The following is a 21,232-nucleotide window of genomic DNA, read 5'->3' as shown; positions in this document are numbered from 1 at the left end:
AGCCATAGATGCATATAACTGATGAGGAATTTAAGCCCTACTGTTTAAATTGTGGCATAATTTTGTTTTTCTTATAGTTACAAAAGAGAGCTAGAAAATACCAGATTTACAGTGAGATGTAAAAATGACAAATTAAATTCTTAAAGCCACCTATGAAGTTGGTTGTTCAGCCATGAAAACATTTGTTTGCATTGTCAAGACAGTCAAATCGAGATTTTTAGTGTACACCTCTAATCTCAGATTACTAGACTAAGATGAAAAAAGTATTTTGTATTGTAGGGATTTGTTATTTTTTCCCTTTTTCAAAATGTAACACACTCCCTCATCCCTGGTTAATCAGTAAAAAAATTAGTATTTTCTCTGTCGGCACTAGAGGAGGGGTGCACAGCTGGGTTAGGAGGTGAGAAGTCTAATGCACAGACCAACACATTTGGGGGTGATAATCCACTTTACAGAATTTGAAACTACTGCTGTTAAGAGACCAGAGGCCAGTTTACTATTAGTTTTTACAGGAAACTTCGGCAGAGTGTAAGAACTCCCCTTTCCAAAGAGAAAAGGACACTGGGCAAAATCACACACACGCACACCTCCCAGCTCCCAGTAAGATATGGCAAACACAATGCACATAAAGATTAAAAAACCCAACCTCTATAAAATAAATGTTCTGTGAGCAGCAGAACTAATGAAAACATGTCTTTTAATGCTCCTGCCTGCAATCATCAGAGTCTCCCAGCCCCTGTTAGGATACCCTGAGGGCGCAATGGACACCACAAGCTACACAGCTGGGGAGGCATCTGCTGCCAGCCAGGAAAGGTCCCAGGAAGAAGTGGTGACCCCTCAGTGCTGAATGTCCCTCTCTCTGAGGACTCCCCTGCTCAGGGTCTCACTCAAGTGTCTATTTCCATGAAACATACTGTAACGTGGGGTTTTTTAAAGTCTTTTGATCCCTATTAAAAAAGTTACTGCAGGGAACCAGAAGAACCCCCCAGTCAAATCACATAAATCTCATTTCCTTAGGAAAAGAGGTGAAAGATGGCCCTCCAAAGCACTGCTCGGTATTGCAGTAATTCCAGCTACAGCTTGAAGATCAGGACCGTGTTACTGAAGTCCATGCGGTTGTTTCCTTTACAGCTAGAAATGTTTTACTGACCAAAAAGGACTGAATTATGGGAGAAGACGACAACTCTTGCCTTCATTCCTATCAAAAGAAAGTGGCCCTTCATGTAGCTCAAGATGAATCCATGCTTCCTAATCTGCTTGGAGTGGCCTGTAACCTCCACTGGGGACAGATGAATCCTGTATGTAGTTCAGCAGTGAGGAACAACAGCACAGTGTCCTTCCACTTGGGCACCAACCATTCAGGTGCTGTCTTTCCACCCCAGCCTCAGCCTGGGAGGGAAAAGAAGTCCTTAGCCTTTAGCCACAACAAAAGGCAGATCTGAGGCAGGCATGGCTCATGTTCCAGTTTAATACATTGAAGTGGCTCATGCTGTCAATAGCATCTGGATGCTCCTGCTCTGAACACTGCCAGACAAGGAAGAAAGCACAAGGGAGAGTGGGATTACTAGTGCTCAACCAGATTTAATCCATCATTATTAAAGTACTGACATTTTCCCACTCTGAAACCATGATAGTCTTTTCTCTGAGAGGATAGCCATGAGAACAACACTAGAATTTCATTATGGGTCATGGAAGGAGTATCAGGACTTCACCATGTGACCAACTGGAAAACTTCTGCATATAATGAAGGCACTGTGTCTAGCCTGTTCACTAGAAATTAACGGCAACAACTAGGCTGCTAACTATCTCCAACTTCATTAGCTATGCTATGTATGAAGGGGTCAAATTCATACATTACTTCAAGTAACCATTGCTACTGTAATTTAGCATGTCAGAATCCTGTTTCAGTGGACGGTAGTGGCACTTACGCCAAAAGTGGGTGAAACAGAAGGAAGCCCACTTGAGTAAGTAGAAAACAATGCTCATAAAACAACTACATCTCCAGCAAAATAATTCTGAACTCAGCTGACTTCCTCAACTCAAATATTGTGTTTTTGAACATGAAATCCCTTTCCCACAAGTGAACACTAATCAACAGAGAACATTTAAAACATATTAAGGTGGTTGTTAGGAGTTCATAAAAGCAACCAAATATGCAATTAGACTAACTCTCCAGCTGCTAGAAAGCAGTGGGGAGTTCATCCTCTTCTGAGCACCAAAGACAGTGATGGATTATTTGGCTTCTATTGTGATGAAAGTCTTCCCAGCTGGGTCCACAGCTTTTTCAGGCCAAACACCAGCAAACCCTATCTTCTCCCCTCCAGTAAGCGGCATGAAGGAGCACACACTTTTTTTAAGGTGTGGCTGGTGCAAGCCCCTTGGTGCCAGGCAGCCACCTGCCACTCACTCCTTGACTTTAGGTCCCAGGTTTCCAACTCATTGTTACTCTAGCTTTCACTTCATACCCAATAGCCTCAATTCCCACTGATTTCCTCCTACGGACACAGCATCACAGACATAAGCACAAAAAGAAAGAGCAAAGAAGAGGCGAGGAAAATGTTCAGTAGCACTCTGTGACTTCAGTGTCAGCATAAACTTGTATTTTGAAGCCCTGCTCAGTGAGAAGCCCTTGTTCCAGTCACACAATTCTTATAGGTTTATATATCCCTACAGTCTATCCCACTGGGTCTTTTGCTCTAGAAATGAGATGTTGCCTAAAAGTAATGTCAGCAAAGACTGGAAAAGTCCCAAAGTATGTTGTTTATCTGTGAGAGCAGGAGGGTGCTGCAAGTGAAGAGAAGAAAGGAAAAGGCAGAGGCAGAACTAGCAGATATTTACTGGTCTCATCTCAGAAGATCGTACTATAACAAGAAGGATTCTCTTGCCCTGGAATCTATTTAATCTAATTCCCAGTATTCAAAACAGTAAACAAATAAACAAATAGTAGAGGTTGACAACTCTGCTCTGCCCTTGGCTGGATCTATGCTCCTAAAACAGCTGAGCATCTCTGAGAGAATTCCCCTGTACAGCCAGTTCTTTCATACTGCTTCCATGCTCTGCGATAAAGCAGTGGAAAAAAATGTAAGAAAACATCCACTATCAAAAATTAAGATCACAAACCATGCTTATCTCACTGCTGGCAATGTCTGCTATTCTGCATAGGTTTCAGTTTGCTCTGCTATTACTTACAGACTGGAGGCAGCTCATACTCCACTTCTAAAACAACCCTCTCGCCAACATTCTTGAGCAGGCTGATGATCTCATCATGGCGAAATTTGGTCAAGTTGATTCCATTCACAGATTTGATGTAGTCGCCTACATCCAGCTGGTCACTCCTAGGATAAAGTACATATTCCTTTTGTTAAGAACAGATCTAACTAACTAAATCCTTTAAATTACTCTATAGTGATGGTAAGAAATATTTTTCCATTCATCTAGATTAAAGCAAGGTGATCTTTCAAACAAGAAGTGGCATTTTAAGATCTTAATCTAGTCTAGCTTGTTAAATATTAAAATAATACTTTTGCATTATTAACTTCTGATGTACAAAACCAGCAGTACAATAAAGGAGTTGGATGATTTGACTGGTTAGGGTATAGGATCTGGGAAATCATCTTCTTTGCGTCCCTATCTTTCTCTCTCTCTTTGGGAAGCATCCAAAACTATTTTTTTGGACAATAGCTGCCTTCATAGCTAACATCACAGCTATAGGAGAAGGGCCACTGCCCAAAAGCATATGTTCTATTCAGTTACTTCAAATGATTTAGTTTAACCCTTATCTTTTGACTTGTTTCATTCATGAATATCAGTATTTTTGTTTCCACTGTAGTAGTAAGCAAGGTAGCTATGACTTTAGACTCTTTTAAATCTTAAAACCAGCTGAAAAACAGTTTTTAAAAAAAAACGAATTATGGTAGTACTATGTTTTTTCCATATTTTTTTTCCATATTTTTTTTCCATCGGTATTTTGTGCTTTTCCTCTCAAGTTTTTGTTCAAGGACAAAAAAATAGAGAAATAAGATGTATAGAATTTAGAAGAAACTTAAGTCTTATGATGACTTTCAAATATCTCACTGGTATTTTTAGTTTTTGTCAAAGTAGCCTTGAGGGAAGAGGAGGACCAGCTGTTGCTGTTTCTCTCCGAGCTTCTCTGGTCTGATAGGCTACCATTATAGATGCATCCAGTTACATATTTGTTAGTGACCTTTCTGATGTGGTATGTATTTCTGAAGCAATCACATCTTATAATGCATTTTGTGGCTTGAGATGTGGTTACCTAGCAGCGATTCCTCCTTGACGAAGGTTAGATACTCTTGGTTTCCCATCCTTGTCGATTCCACCCGATACTGTAAGCCCTAGGGTGGTGCCTTCTTTTTTCATTAATTCAACTATTGTTGAGCCCTTGAATTCCTCTGTTGAAAGAAAATTATTAGCATTATTAAAATTTAAGTGATAACACAGATGTTGCCTTTCTAAAATGTCAACTACTTCCCAAGAAAATAATTGTGTATGTTAATAAGAAATAACGTCTACATCTGGAGAGTCTCTGTGTTACAGTTCACAAGTTCTGTCTGCAAGATTCTGCATACAGATAAGAGATGTATGTTCTGTAAAAGGTTATCAAAAACGACACCAATGTGCTAATATACTATTCAGAACCAATAAATACAAAGTCCAGCAACATGTACAATTAAAGGTAGTTTTTCCACATTTTAATAAAGCTCTTTTCTCATTTTCTGCTCTTTCCCTCTGAACCCTGCGTTTTATAAAGACCTTTCCACTGACTGACTATATAGAAAAGACACAAAGATATAATTGTACTAGAAAATTTTAGATCCAGACTCAATTTGAGGCCACTAGTAGATGTCAGTGTTAATCAAACCAATTGAACAAAACAAAAAGCCAGATGGAGATTGAATGTACCAGACCTTATCAGCTTTATTCCTTATTCTCACACAAATAGATCTCCACTGTAACTCTGTGAAATCTCTGCCAAATGGGTATAAAGTAAATGAAGGGTTTAGTTATAGCTGCATATATAAAATTTTCCTTACATGATGACTAGGACACCCTCTCCTGCAGTTTGCCCATTTAGCATTCTTGGAAAATGCCAAGTTAATCTCACAGACCTCAACAAATGCAGGTTCACCTGCAACAGAAAGCCTCGAGGTCTCAAAAAGAGATGTTCTTATTGCACGTGGCTGGACAAGGCAACCTACATATGTACAGTTCCATCAGGGCTGCAAGTCTTTAGAAAGCCACGAGGCAGTCATACCTCATGTCCAGTGTTTCCAGTCAAAGAAGATCTATTAAAACTACCAGCTGTCGAGATATTCTGGAAAAATGCATGAAGTCCTAAAGATCCACCCAGAAAATGATGACATCCTGGAAAGATAATCCATTTCTCTGGTTATTTCTATATGACTGAGTAGATGACCTAACACATCTTGACTTCAGGATGAAGAACAACTGCCCGGATTAGAACTGCCAAACTGAGCAATACAGAGGTAATGGTGACAGGCAGAGCCCCCAGCCCTGGTGGAGTATCCTGTAAACCTTGGTAATATTTCTCATAGGGTTAACTGCTGAACCTTTTGCAGACATAGCATCATCCTATGTAATGTTCCTGCTCCTTTATAAAGTAGCTGACAGGATCTTTTTTCCATTCTGGCTGACAATGACCTCACTTCAGTTATTCACATTTTTACTATTATACAGCATGACTTAAGTGCTTGGGCAAGAGTTCTCTTATGATTATAACGCTTCTACTAAAACAAAATTCTGCAGTGTATTTGCTCAGCACCATGGATTGTTGAAATAAGTATTTAAAAAGTGGAAGATGTATTTGCAAAAGGTAAGATTACAAGAGACTGTGGAGCTGTTCAAAATGTGTCTCTATGCAGTCAGCAGCAGACAGTAGCAAAGCTACCTAGTATGTTCTCCAACCTGACTGACACCAAACCAACATTTGACATAATTTAGAAGCTACTGAGCTTCCACAATATTTGCTCACATCTGGCCTTTTTGACAGTTCAGAAAGAACAGATGTGATTACCTGCATCTGAACATGTAGACATGTTGCATAGCTGTAGGAGACGCTATGGACCAAAATGTTGCTTTCATTTTTATAAAAACCTGTAAGTATTCATAATGATTACAAGAGTTAGACATAGTACTGCAACCAAAAATACTGTACATTTGCACCCACAATGCAACATCAGGTGTTTGGCCAGTGTGTCAGTCACACTTGTTTATTCAGGGTTTACTTGATTGTGAGATACAGAGTCAAAAGGAAAATTACTCTCTCTCCCATGTCCCAGACTGAAGCCGTCCTTTGTACTTCTCAGTAGTACAGTCTGGTTCTCAGGATCATCTAAGATTTTTTTTAACAAATACTTTGTCAGAACATGTATACAGGACATCAACACTACACTGCATACGCCTAATCTTTTGCCATAATACTGACATGTGTTTTCATCTTCTATATCGGTTTTGAGTTTGCAATCCAATGCTGGGAAATATTCTGCTGCCTGAAGTGATACAGGGAACAGATGATCCATGCGGTGTTTTAAGCCAGCTAACAATGATACAGTTCCCTGCAACTAATGGCATGGAAAGTAATGACCAAGTTTGTTCCGTCTCACTATCTATTCTGACAAGTTTCTGTATACCTCTGCCAACAGAACAGGGACCTGTAAACACCCTTCCTTGGTAGGCAGGAGGGGAAAATACATTGACGCTATAAGGGAGTGGTGGTGTGGAATGCTCATTGCTGACAGATAAGGTTATCTAGGAGTATGCAACGGTTTCATCAGGTTTGCCCTCTGAGAGATTTTGTAGCTTTTCTTATACATAATCATAACAGGAAGAAATTCATCTGCCTAAGTTGGTTTTGCTTATAAAAGACTGTTATCCCTGGATGTGCTCTGAACCAGGTCCATCTGATACCCAGTCTCTCTGTTTTACATCTTTGCGTTCTTAAATCGCACAGTTACCTTTCTTATAATGCTATATAGTTAATGTTTACTCATCTGCATTGCTTCAACCTTATCATTACAGACTAATCCCACTGGAGTTTTGGGAATCCCCAATATCGGAACAACCCTGGGACTCCATTTCCAATACAACAAGCAACTGCATCTGTACATTCTGTTTCCTAACTAATGCAAGGTCAGTCTCTATTTACTAGTTAACACAAAGCTATGCTACTCTTTTTGGGTTAAAAATCAAAACTACTCCATGTATCACCTCACTCATAATTCATTACTTATGCCAACCAGCAAACTCCTAATTAGTTATAAGTCTCCGGGGTTGGTTCTTTCCTACATGTACTCCCACATTGCTAATAACATTAGCATAGCCAGCATCAGAAGAGAAGGCAAGTTATTTCCAGATCTCTTATAATTTATGACTAAACCAGGAATTGAATTTACAAGTCTTTTGCTTAGTGGTAAACTGAATATAGAACATGAGTTTAAGAAATGACTTCTTACTCCATAACAGTTTATGAAGTATCAAATACCAGAACAACACCCCTGCAGAACAGCTCCATGATATGAACCAAATGAATTATTCTAAAATGAAACTGCAGAGAAAAGATGGTTCCAAGTCTATAAAAAGTCCAAATCAATACCATTTTACACTTCAGTTGAAGAAATGCACTTGAGAACTTCTTTCTCTCCCACCATTAACAACTCCAGCAGCATGCAGCAAAATGCAGCTCACACTGGGCTCTGCCTCCCTTTGGCCTGGGGAGGGTTTAGGTTATGCCCCAGGACTTCCATCGCATCCTTCAGCCTCAGGGGTGATCCTGGGCACACATCTGTCTATCTGTCCAGTCATCCTACGGATTTTCTGGCATCCACCTACCTACAGTAATGGGGCTCGGGAATCCTGCTGAATACTGGAGATGGGCTCAGCAAGGGGAGTGCAGACATGCATACTTGTACACACACACATACTTGTACACACATGCAAACATAAGATGGAAAAGAAAGGTTCTGCTCCAAAGAGCTTCCTTTAAATCTCCAGTCCTGTAAGGTGGAGCACACACAGCAGCTGAACTCTAAAGAAAACTTTAAACTGCTGCTGCTTTCTTTATTTCTGGTCTGGATGCTTCTCTTAGGTTTGCTATTGCAACACTGTAAACTGTGTGTTCCCAACTTGCAGCAGGGTCAGTCGGTGTAACAAGACTATGATCTGTCCAGTAGCCTAGAAGACTACAGGGATATTCAACATAGCACAAGAAAATTTCAAAGATAAACTGGTGCTCAAATACAAGACTGTGTAAATCTTATTGTAAGATGATGAGTAAATGGAACAACTTGCAGTTAAGTAAAATCCAAGAAACACCATGTAAAATTAATTTTTACTCAAGAAAAATAGTATCATGATAAAGCTTCTAGAATTTTATACATGATCAGACTTTTTGTAGTTTCCTACCTTTTGATGCATCTAAATAATATGTTGTAAAGAATAAAAAGCATGGAAAATAAATTGACTCATGAGATTTATGAACTTAGAATATATCACTTCTTCAAAAAGAAAACAAAATGCTAGACTTCATAAGAGATTTTTTTTTTTTTTTCCCACAGAACAGCATTTGAAAGCTGGGAGAACTCAATTTTCCACATTCCTACAATTTTATATCTTAATTTATATATTAAAGTAGCATGGAAAAATATTTGCCTTCATAAAGATATTGAGTGTCTTTTCTGCCCCTTCTGTGAAAATTTCATTTTAAAATCCAAGAAAATGCCTAAAATCTACACAATCAGATTAAGTGCTCATATCCTCCACCTAAGTGACTGAGTTTGTTCAGTGCAGCCGGGACAGGGCATAAGTGAAACTTAACCTAAAATACTTGCTGTTATTGATCGTTTCCTACCAAAAGACATACATAATCAATAAGTAAGTAATTGGTAAGTCTGTTGAAAATACAGTCAATGCTGTTCTTGTATGGATTTTCCCTGTATGTCAGCAGAAATTCTGCAGAGGAAACATTCTGCTTTACATTCCAGTAGGCATCTCATGGCTTAGTAAGAAATCACATAAAGTCAATTCTTAAGAAACAGATAGCAGTTTGTTATACTGGGGACATCGCATCTACTCAACGTTTCAAATCTTGTGAGTAGGTGTATTTCTCTGAGTATGACAAGAGAGGTAGATGAACATACAATTCCTTGTTGTCCTTTTCATGACTGGCTGTAACTAACTCCTAAAACACCTAATTTTTTATTAAAAATAAGCAAACATAACCACATTGCTGAAAAGAATCTGCAAACGTGAAGCTGACCTTAACCCACTCTGCACTGTCTCCTCCAGCCTGTGGAGTGACAATCCTCAAACCAATCCTAGTTCAGAACCCAGCAACCCGCAGCAGAAGATGCACTGGTATAAGGTCATCAGAGCACATCTATGAGGCACAACATACCGCAGTTACCAACAGGACCATAAATTTAAAACACTGCCAATGCAGGCTGCCTTGGGTCAGCGGCTGGGCTAACATGACTGATAGCTTGGATAAACGCTGTAAAGGTGAAATGTTGTACCATTTTCAGTGAAAGCAACGGAGAGAGGTAAGGTCCAGGCACTTGCAAAAACCAGCTGTTTTGGTTGTATACAGGGCTTTAGACAATCCTTTATATATATATATATATATATATATATATATAGATAGATATATAGATATATATTTATTTATTTTCCCCCAGCTATAAGAACACCTACAAGATTACTTTGTCACTCCAGAAATATTATCTAAAAAACAAATGCCTTCCACTAGTGTTTAGGAACTGGAAAAACTCTGGCTGTTGCCTGGCCTAGGCATGACATAGAAAAGCAAATAATGATATTTTATGATCAACTCCAGGCCGTGATATACAGGATGTAATCATATAACACACTGAAAACATCAGGCCTGCAGGACAGGGCAGCACAGCTCTCACAATCTGGGCTTGCTGGTTTCCTGCCTAAAAAGAGCTTAGTTCTTGTGCGATTTGGTTTTGGGTATGTTTATCATATTCTAAGTCAAAGAAACAGATATCTTGGCAGCCAACTCTCTCTAAATCAAAACTGAGGCATACAACAGGGGTGGTCTTCAATTTAGCATCAAACATAAGTAGTCCATTTGAAACTCTGTTTATAACTGTAAGATTAGAAATGAATACAAATATCCCAAATATGAAATCAAATAACCACCAACTGAAAGCCAGTTAACAGACAAAACCTGCCTCTTCATTCTTAATGACAAGAACCTCATCAATTTCTTTCCAGAAGAGCACTGGAATAAACACCTGATATATGACACAGATATTGACTCACATCACAGTAACTTCAGTAATTGCATTTCAGGAGTGAACTGTTTTGCAAGACTGTACGAGTAAGACCCTTTTTACAAAAACAACTGTTCTTTATGAGTGAAAAACCTGCAATCACCTGTTGGAGAACTGCATTTAATTTTTTACAGTGACCAGAGTTAAACCATTATTACCTTCCAAAGGCTTAACATTTCCACCCCACAGCCTACAGCGCAGTTATAGCAAACTGTCCCAGCACTTCTCCAGTAGCAGGACAGCCATGGCACACGCTCAAGATTCAATATCCTGAGTGTGTCTGAGTCCACTCACCACAGACAGGAGTGGTAGAAAACGTTTGCCAGAAAATGGAAAAATGGTATGGTACGGTGTAAAATCAGTTCTCACAGAGAAGCAGCTCTGTACAGCAATGATAAGAATGATCTCTGTACGGCAGACTTACAAGGGATAGTGTCATATGAGGATGCAAAAGAGGCTACTTTGAACTTAGAGGGAAAAGTGGTCCACAGAAGCAGTTGTGTAAGAAGCAGAGAGGTTTCTCCAGGCTAACTGCAGCACATACACAGACTAAGAAGGGAGCTGGGTGGCCATATGGCTAGAAGCTTTGCCAAACAAGAGAAGTGCTGGTGAAGGAACAACAGGCTTCTCGATCCTCTGAATAGTCCTGCTTGCAGAAATTCCGTAATGAAATAAGTTTTTTTTAGTTTGCTTTTGTTCACAACTGGGTTGCACAATATTGCCAGGAAACAACAAATCAAGAATACATGTCAATACTCTCAAACATTCTAAGTGCTAGCGGCCTAAAATTATTCATGATGTTACTTTGACAGATACCATGCATTCAGAGATGAACTTCAGTTATCTCTATACAGATGATGTAATTTGAATCTTCTAAGAGCTGTTGCTCCTAGGAATTTTTGGAGGAACTCTTCTCTTTGTAGTTTGCTTTTCACCCTACAGCAAGTACTGAAAATACCAGGCTACACACAGTCAGAACAACAAGCCCTTCCCTCTCTACATTTTCTTGAGTTGGCTGGTGACAAGGCTTATGGGGGAATAACATGAAGACATGCGAAAACAATTTTTTTTTTTTCATTCCACCTGGTTTTGGACTGTTTGGGAGAGCCCAATGGTGGGGAAGGGCAAAATCACAGCCACTGAGAAAATGTTTAAAACTGCCATGACATTTGGAAGGGTCTTCATTTTTAAGGTATCTTTCTGTAATTTTTACCTCATATACTTCCTGTTTTCTTAATTTGTGCAGATGTCCATAAAGGTGGAACATAATACAATGCAGAACATCTGCACAGAAGGAAAGTGTAAACATAAAAGTCCTATAATCCCCTATTATAGGTAAAGAATCAAATTACAACTTGAACTCTTACAAGCATATTGAAGAACAACCAATATATTTAAATTAAAATGGATTTTTAAAGATATATTTCAAGCTTAAGTGTCAAAATAATAGAATTAGTACTTGTAATCCCTGAGCAAATCTTGGCAGAGAAATTCAATTAGAGGAAAAATTATTAAGAAAATTATAAAATATTAAAACATCTGGCTTCAGCAAATATGAATACTTTAGTATATTACTGTAAGAAGATGTAGATTTAGTGGAATCACCACCAATTTTTTTTTTTTTCATTATTAATGACAAAAAAAGATCTTCTGATTCCTGTCATGCCATTTTGCAGTGGGGTTGGAATAAATATGCAGTGTCAACTATAAACTTGCTCAATGATGTCATTCAGTTAAAGCACATTTATTCCTTGAGCTAGCTGTGAAGTTCTAGTGTTTTCAATGATGGCTTTCTTTGGGGGAGTATCTACACTATCTGTTGATCACTACCTGCATGCGTGAAGATTTGCAATGACCAACTTCCTTACCTTCAGAAAAGGACCCGTTCCACCTTGAAACACTTGCTAGCTTTCAGTAAATTCAAGCATTTTTCTGCTCCCATATTATCTGTGGGGGCAAATTCCTGAACATATGTGGGGCCCAAAGCAGCTCACTAAATTGTCGCGGTGGAGCTTTCTGAAGCAAGGACATTGGACAGTAAGGCAAAACAAGCACAGTGATGAATGACTCAATGGCCTCAACCTTCACAATCTCTTAAACAGACAGTACAGGGCTTTCCAGAACTCAAAACTCTTTACATCCACACAATGTCTTTTATTTCTTAGGTGGGGAATGGGTAGTAGAAGGTACTTTTGAGCTGAAGCTTACACCCACAGTTATCTCTAATTTGTATCTCCCTCTTGAAACATGTGTTTCCTTTTGAAAATTCTGCTTCAGGCAATAAGCAAACCAAGTCTTAAACTTGGATTGTGCATCAGCAGTGCTAGCTGCCCTAAACACTATTGATGAGGAAAGGACAGAGCTACACATTAGTCTTCTCCACATTTCTGCCTGAACTGGATGATGGACTCAGTAACGCTCCTGCCTTGCTAGTGGAAATCCTGGTGTGCAGAACAGCACAGAGCTTTGACACTGATGTGGTATTTTGATTTATAAAACTTCTTCCCATAACTGTGACTGATTCACTTCCAACTTCCTCCTCATTTCCTTTATTAAGAAATTAGCATGAAGAGAACTCTTGCTAATTAGCGTTTATTTGTACTGAGGTGACACTATTCACAAAAGCACCGCCTGACTGATCCAGTTTCTCTGCTTTCTAACGTTACCAAAATGGATCGGGCAGGATTGATTACAGGATTGATTGCATTTGTGCATTTCAAGGCAGGAAGGAACCACTGAGAACAATTCTCTCTCTGATCGCCAGAGTGACATAAGCAGAGAAATGTGATATAGTGATATCTGCAGCTACAGATTACCTTTTAGAAAGATATCCAATGTGGCCTTGAAAGCATTATGTGATGGAAAATCTGCCATATGCACAGCTAATTTCTATCTGAATTGGGAGTAGACAAGTCTTCAATCCCAAAATCTCATTATACTACCACCTTTACACCCAGGCTATCCCTGCAGATAGAGAACTGTAACCTCTGATCAAATCACCTCTTAATCTTCTGTCCATTTTAGATTAAGAACTGCCTGAATTGCTTAGGTGTTTGCCATTTAAGATATATTTTGCAGCTCCTTCCAGTGTTTCAACATCCTGTGGCTACCAGGTAAGATTTAGCAACAGTGCCATTAGATGACATTTCTCCAACTGAGCTGTAATTTATTTTTACTAAACATATTTTGAGTTGCCTGTCATGGTCTACAGTTGCTACATAATTTAACATTTTAGCTAATACAAACCCCAGTTTTCCTTTTCAAGATGTGGAGCCAACATCACTAGTATCATGGCAAAATTGAAGCAGTAAGGATCTGGAAAGAATACAGTAATGGTGTCACTCCTTTTTAGATAAACTGTTATGCAGGCATTCAGATAATGGATGGTAAATTTTCAAATATATATTATGACGACTGAAATTTGGAGGAATGAGCCAGTAAAACTTTTCCTAGTACTTGTATTAAGGAGCAAATATTTAAGTTCATGTACCTCTTTGTAGAACATAAGAAGCTGAATGATGTACACACACCCCTATCTTTCTACTTGGTAGTACTGAGGGAGATTCGGCCTGACAAAAGGCTTTATCTAAGTCTCTGTGTGGAAGATGAGACAATCCTTGGAAAAATGAGAACTAAATGAAAATAATGGAAAATGAGAGTGATTACTCCATACAGATTTTACCTTTTGTCCTTTGTGCTCAGTTATCACTGATGCCTTTATGGTTTGCTTACTCTATCTTTGCAGAAAACCACAATCCAGAAATGCCCACTTCTGAGAAATGGTTGTTCAAAAATAAGCTGAAAGAATGCATAACTATGAATGTTTTAAAAAGCGATCTGATAATGACTAATTCTTTTGCTATACTTCAGTCTGATATAAAACTAAAGTTTCAAGGATGACTTAAGAGGTGAATTTAATATGCAACACCACCTGATAAATAGGACGCACTGGATTTTTTTCTCAGGTGTTTATAATAAAAAAAATGCCTGTGACAATAGGACCATTAACTTAATATTCAGAATGAAGAAAAAATGTAGTTAAAGCCAAAGGAAAAGCTGGGTTAAAGAACTACAAAATAAGCAACTGGCTTATATTAAAAGTTTCCAAATCACAGGAATAGTGATGATTTTAGATATCAATAAGCATTTAAAATCCACAAGGATTTACTGTTTCTGCAAAAGAAGTCTGCCAACAGAAAAAAAAAAAAAAAGAAGAAGAATTCAAGCATTTCTTGGCTGCTAACCTGCACTCTGTAACTCTCTAATCAATCTCTGTACTTATTCCCTAAGGTTTAATGTATGCATAATGAACTAATGGCAAAGAGGAATGAAGACAGATGCATTCATTTGCATGAGCTAACTTATTAGACAGTCAAGCTTGCTGAACAAATCACTGCAGTGAAACAGTAAAATGCACAGCTGCAAGAATGTACCTATATGATACGATTTCTTTTCTCATCTAAATTTCCAGCATATGCCACACCATTAGCAGAAACTGAAATGGCATCATATTAGCACCTAGTAATATTGCACCTACTAGCCTGTGAGACAATAGGAACATCTTACATCTTCAGGTCACTTCAAGAAGCTCTATGCAGGTCTCAGCAAAAATCTGAATGTGACATCAATGTAAGAGGCTTGCATTATCCCAGAGCAGTCTCATTATTGTATACTGCAGGAAAAAAAAAAACTTTCCTCTGTCAAACTCCATAATGTGATGCATGTTTCACAGGAAAGTTTTTTAGGCTTTTCTTTCAACATTTCCTCTTATTCTCCAGAAACTTCAGGTGAAAAGGAACAAAGATGATTACACCTACCTGCCTCTCCAAAAATATTAAGACATGCTAGCTATATATTCTGGCTCATGTCTGCTTCAGCCACACATCTTGTTCATTGTGTCTATTGCAAAGGCTTTCTCTCCCTTCAGTGGCCATGAGGTTAAGACAAAGACAGGTAAGTGTCTCTATGAATTGAAGAAATAGCTAAAACCTTCAAATAGACTGAAACAGATATAGATTCAGCTAAACAGTACTACCTGACATCTGCCAATTTCACACAAAATGCAATGCACAGAATCTCAACAAGGATGCAAACAGGGGAAGCTGCTAACACAACTCACAGCATGCTTGTTGAAAATACTTATTTTAAAGTAAGATTGTTTGTGAAAAAGAGCTGGCACTGTAATGAAGGTTGTTCTTAGGAAGAAACTGCCTGCTTATGAGCACTCGTTCAGGTTGTTGACTCCATGCAAACAACCCACAAGATGGGACTGTCCCTGTTTCTCTCCTCCTCTGTTAAACGATATATATGGCCATTTTTTTAAAAGCAAGTATTTAAATTCTCAATAATTTTAAGCTTACAAAATCACCTAAGGAACCTACCAGGCCGTTCTCCATACACAGGCCCTGGCAGATACTCTATTATCATTTATAGTACAATTTACTAACCAGAACTAGAGGGAAAACTATGAGAAAATTTTATTTTTACATTTGATATGCTTCCAGTTTGGTATAAAACTTCTGAGAGTTACACAAACAGATGCATTCTGAAACTTTTTTCTTCTCCAGCTATACCAACATGTGGTGTTTTTTAAATGAAATAAACTTCTGCTCCCTGTGACCTGTATCATTTTGTTTCACTGCTGCTTACACCAGGCTGCTCTCAGCTGTATGCCCTGTGCTCAGAAGCCTGGAATGGCTGGGGACCCCATGCCAGAGTAGTTCAGTTATCCTTCATCATTTGAATTATAAACTACCCCAGGTTTAATAAATCAATGCTTTTCAGCTGGTCTGCATCACTGGGAAATTTCCATCTAGATCAGGCACTGAGCATCTGAAATTGCCATTCATTCCACCTGAAAAGATTAGTGCTCAAATCTTTTTCTTTGTATTACTATAGTATTAAAAACTGTGATAGGGTTACTCACGTGACTAAAGCAATCACAATGGCATAAATCATACATTACTTGTCTGTCCCAAGTAGAGTATCAAATGTGTCAACCTAAATTAGTTGGATTTCTTAACTCCCAGATTCAGCCTCTTTAATGCAAAAAAGCACCATCATTTAGATTTATGAAATACAAAAAACTAATTCCTCCCCTTTGTTTTTCTATGTCAGATTAACACTTTGACAGTAACAGCAGACTATTCCTTTTAACTCATTAGCTCCTGGTAAATAAACCAACCAGAGATCTAATTACAGACTCAAAATTTTACAGCTATAACTTCTGAAATCTTTGAAGCTGTCACCCCAGTCCTTAATTTGTACTGTATCAGATAGTCAGATTTAACAGTTTGTTTTTTTTCCTAATTTACAGCCTGTCCCATAGTCTGGGCATACATATAAAGGACACCGTATGTCAAACATGCTGATGTGTTTAGCGTTTCTGCCATTATCATAACATCACTTAACTTAGCACTGCTAATGGAAGCATATCATACCAGTTTGAATATGGAGCTAAGATTTGCACCAACAAAGAACATCTGGCATGACAGGATCCGTTTTTACTTGTAAGTATACAACAAACATTTATTAAAATGGACAGAGAGATTAGTATCATCTGTAGGCACAATTTGGAATTTCCTAAGGAGTGCAGGAGAGGCTGCTGACGGTATCTAATATTGCACAGAGCTATTTATCTAAACTGTAGAATTTACAAAAATCACTAAAAGTAAATGTTTCTAGACAGGATCTATCTGACTCCCAGAATTTAGCTTATTCTTAAGGTCACCTCCTCCAAGACACTTTTGACTGAAAATAAATGGTAAAGGTGATTTCTGCCTGAGGAAAACTATCAAATAAACACATTTGCTCTAATTTTTTCTCGATATTTGCTAAACATCATCAACTACTGTTTTCCTCTAATCTTGTTCTGCATAAATGTCTTGCAGGTTCCACCTCCAAAAACTTTTCTGCTAAGGGCAGATTTACATTTTAAAAAAATGTCCCCAAACATGACTATATGTGTGTTGATATAATGTCAAACCCTCCCAGCAGAGATGAAGTCATAATGGGGGAAAAAAGAAGCCAAAAAAATTTAGACCAATTTATCAAGCAAAAGAAGAGAGACAGCACTTCTGTGCTGATGTCACTTTTTGTACCTTGAAGCTTTGTTCATTTAGAAATACTGCAAAATTCACACTTCCAACCAACCCAGATTCACCAGCAGTATTCTCCAGGAAACACCTAGTTTACACATCTTACAGAATACCCGTAATAAGAGTCTTTGCTCTGGACTTTCTTTTCCTTCTTGTTTTAGCAAAGTCTAGAGTAGGTGATCACCAGGCCATAACAGGTTTGCACATTCATCACATTTTTCCCCACGTGAAGATGCAGAGTTTATGATGAAGATACGAGATACCAGTCTAATGTTAAGTGCCACCATCTGAGAAGAAGATTTGTTATGGTTTTGAGTTTATAATGTTTAATTTTAAATCATACATGTATTAAAAAAATACAAGATGATGCCCTGATACCATCCGATCCCCATGTATTAACTACTGGTCAATGATATTTTTATAGGGTAGCAGATATACTAAAATGTGCATTGGATCAGCATATAAAATGTTCTAGACTCTACTTCAACTTTGTACATAGAGAAGCTCTGGACTATAAAACATATCCAGAACTTGTCAGAAATACTCTTGAGATTTCCAACACCCTTAACTGAGACCATGAAAAGCACATCTTACATTATAGTCATGTCCAGGTATCATCCTAGTTGGCTAGCTCTTAAGCTCGACTGACTCACTTAAAAAAGCTTGTCTATTATTTTCCATGGTGTGGGATTAAGTAAGTTGAGCTCCATCATTTTTATTATGTTTCCATCCGCTATATGCTCTCTATTGCACCATTACCTTTTGTTAGTGGCTAAGGAATAAAGCTCTTGGATTTTAATGGTCTCATTAGGCTTAGGTATAATTCTTATCATAAAATTGCAGAAATTCCTTACTAGGCATCTGGTTTTGTAGCTACAAGTTTGTAGTGACTTTCAAATACACTTGCTAAATTTTCAATTCCAGAATTAATGACATATCTTTTAGCCAGAACTCAACCAGAAAACTTTTTGGAAAAGCAGATGTTTTCACTCCCACGTTAATATGTTCCATGCATGTTATTTAGAAATTATAATTAATTTTAATTGTACTGCAGCATTAGGTATTCTTGATAGTTTGGGTCTATTTGCTGCAGTCTTGGTCTAATGGCAAGATTTCCCTATACAATCTCTATCAGTTTTTACTTCTCACTTCCGTTTACAGGAGCAATATTTTGGGGATCAATATTCACACTCCGTTATGAGGTATGATCACTCACGGTTTGTCAGTGACACCTAAAATTCAGATGCAGCATGTGTCCCTCATTCTTCTATGACATTGGGTTTTTACTACCACAAAGGTCAATGCTCATTTTCTATATCATTTATCTGACAACTATTCGGGGTCACAATGTCATCTAATATGGCAAGAAGGTTTTGACAGAATATTGTCTCAGAGTTAACTATTAAGCTGGGCTCTTTGCTTCACTGATAAAATCAATTACATTAAAGACTGGTACTTGCTCCTGCTTGGATTGATATTCACAGTGTCCTTCCACCAATGTTTTCTATGAATAAGAGCATTGGCATCTTTTGATTTTGGCCACCTTGCTGTTTTTACCCTATTAAAATATTCCTTGTTTTGCTTTCTGTACTCTTCAGTATTGTTAATAAGTGAGACTTTAAGGAAGAGCCTTCTTCATGTGTTTATTCACACATTAGTGGATTCCCAAGACCATGCAGATACAAATTGAAAGTAATACCTGCAATTTGGACAAGGACAATAAATAAAAAAAAGGTAAGCATCTGCATTCTACTAGCCTGTATATCATCTACAAAGTTAATAAAGTCTCCCACTCTATTAATGTAAGAGGTATGATTGGATGTATGCAGTAAATTAATTATGAAATTAGTGTGGACAGAAAAGGATTTGGGAATTCTGGCAGGTGATCGAAACTCTCACTGGGCAGAATAATTAATGCAAACCATGAATATATAAACAAGATAGTTTTACACAGCAATACTTGGTACACCTTTGTAATTAGTGAAGTAGTGACTGTCACTTGGATGCTTTATCTCATTCTTGCTACATGATTCAACAAGAATCAACTAAACAAAGAGAGGGCTGGAAAGTCAGAACAGAGTTTTCAGAATAGTTAAAGAAACAGGCCTAGGAACAGAAGACCTCAGAAGCACAATTTGTTTACTTCAAAAAAGGGAAGATTAAACAATAATTTCATAAAGAATTAGCTATAAAGGATGAAGTGATTTTTGATGAAAAACAACTCTTTATCACAAATGAGATGAAGCTGAAACCACAGACACTCAAGCTAGATATAAAAGTGAGGCTAATTAACCACAAAAGGCTGCAATGGATTTTATATCACTGGCAACCTTAAATAGATTGAATGTCCCTCTAAAATATAATTGAAATACAACTTGAAATATTAAGTAAATTCAGGGAAGCTGTATGTTTAGTTTAGATGGTCACCAAGGTCTCTTCTGGCCCATGAACTCAATGTAAATTCACAATATATAGTAAATATATGTGTGTGTATATATATATGTGTGTGTGTATAATAAAAGATGAGCTCTTTGTTCTTAACACAAACAAAAAACTAGTTTGTAATGATGCTATAATTAACTTGTGGTCTTACAGCTCCTACACAAAACAGACATGCCTAACTCTTTTATTCTATACTCTAAGGTACAAATTTGTACCTCTGCCCCACACATGAGGGTTGTGATGAGCAAGACACACAAAACACCAAAGTCTCTTATTCCAAGAAGCTTGAAAATGCTATTAAACAAACAAGGAAAGAAACAACCCTTTCTCCATCCACATGAAACACTGTAAACCACTTCATATTGGCAAAATGGACATATAATTTTGTAACAAAAAGATTATTTAATTTTGATGAAAAAGTCAAGGTTTACAGTGAGAGCTAGTAGGTTTGGCCTGCTGATAGAGTTGAAAAGAAGAGGGCAAGCTATTATCCAGATCTGGGGTAGCGTATTTTGGTGTGACAGTGCTGTTATCTTGGTAGATGGTATATTATCTCCTTGCTGTCTTCATGCCCTGAATTTATAAACACTGCAAAAACTGAATGGGAGATTAAAAAACAAAACAAAACAAAACCCAAAACAAATGGAAAGCATGTATTAACTTCTTTAAAGAGGTACTGGAAAAGAGATTAGGAACATCATTTAAAAAATCAAGTTAATTATCTATAACTGTAACATAAAAAGCATCTATCAAGTGCAAAAAGACCTAAGTAGGCAAAAAAAAATTACCCTCAGTTTCTCAGATTAGCAAATTACTCAGAATTTAAAGGAACCTGCCTGGACTTCTTTTGCTAGTCATATGCTTCTGCCTAAAGCACTGGTAGACATAGGACTTTTGAAAGACAGCAATGCCCTGCTGGGTCAGACTAACACTCCATCTAGCCCTGCTCCATCTTGGAAAGCAAGAAAAGGAGGTCCTGTTTAGGGAGAGAATGACAGTCTGCCTACTTTGTCTAGTCCAGTCCTGCCACAGTTCCCCAACATACAGTACTGTCATGTTAGATGGTACCATGCTCCTCAATGTTTGTGGTCTTTATGTATGAATTTCTTGCTAATTAATTTGTTCAAACCCTTCTGAATTCACTGACTCACTCTGCATCCATGGGTTTACTGCTTCCTCTTCCTCTCTCGTGATACAGGATCCAGGAGGACTGTCTCAACTGAATGATGCAGGAATCAATTTTTCTGTTGAATCCACATTTTTGATCAATAATGGACTGATAATAGTATAGACAAGAATGTCTAAATAGATTTCCACTCAAGATAAAAAGACATTGCTTTAACATTTTTAGATCCATTT

At 37.8% G+C, this 21,232-nt stretch overlaps 1 protein-coding gene across 17 annotated transcripts in view; it reads right to left on the bottom strand.

The window, feature by feature from the left end:
• Positions 1 to 21,232, bottom strand: part of GRIP1 (glutamate receptor interacting protein 1) — a 235,284-nt gene that overhangs the window by 82,909 nt on the left and 131,143 nt on the right. For 15 of the 17 annotated variants that reach the window (XR_003397644.1, XR_003397643.1, XM_026841100.1 and 12 more), the window contains 2 exons: positions 4,277 to 4,412; positions 3,190 to 3,335 (listed from right to left, as the gene is read on the bottom strand). Coding sequence is in view for 15 of the 17 variants with exons in the window: in XM_026841100.1 (XP_026696901.1) it covers positions 3,190 to 3,335; positions 4,277 to 4,412 (282 nt within the window). In the remaining 2 variants the exon portion in view is untranslated. Of the gene's footprint in view, positions 1 to 3,189; positions 3,336 to 4,276; positions 4,413 to 6,055; positions 6,136 to 17,544; positions 17,656 to 21,232 lie in introns of those variants that run through there. The other 2 variants (XM_026841109.1, XM_026841110.1) reach the window with 2 other exon arrangements.

This window comes from Athene cunicularia, assembly GCF_003259725.1.
Source record: "Athene cunicularia isolate RWA chromosome 1 unlocalized genomic scaffold, athCun1 chr1_part2, whole genome shotgun sequence".
Taxonomy (NCBI): Eukaryota; Metazoa; Chordata; class Aves; order Strigiformes; family Strigidae; genus Athene; species Athene cunicularia.
Note: the sequence above shows the minus strand (reverse complement) of the source record. Positions and strands in the feature narration are given on the sequence as shown.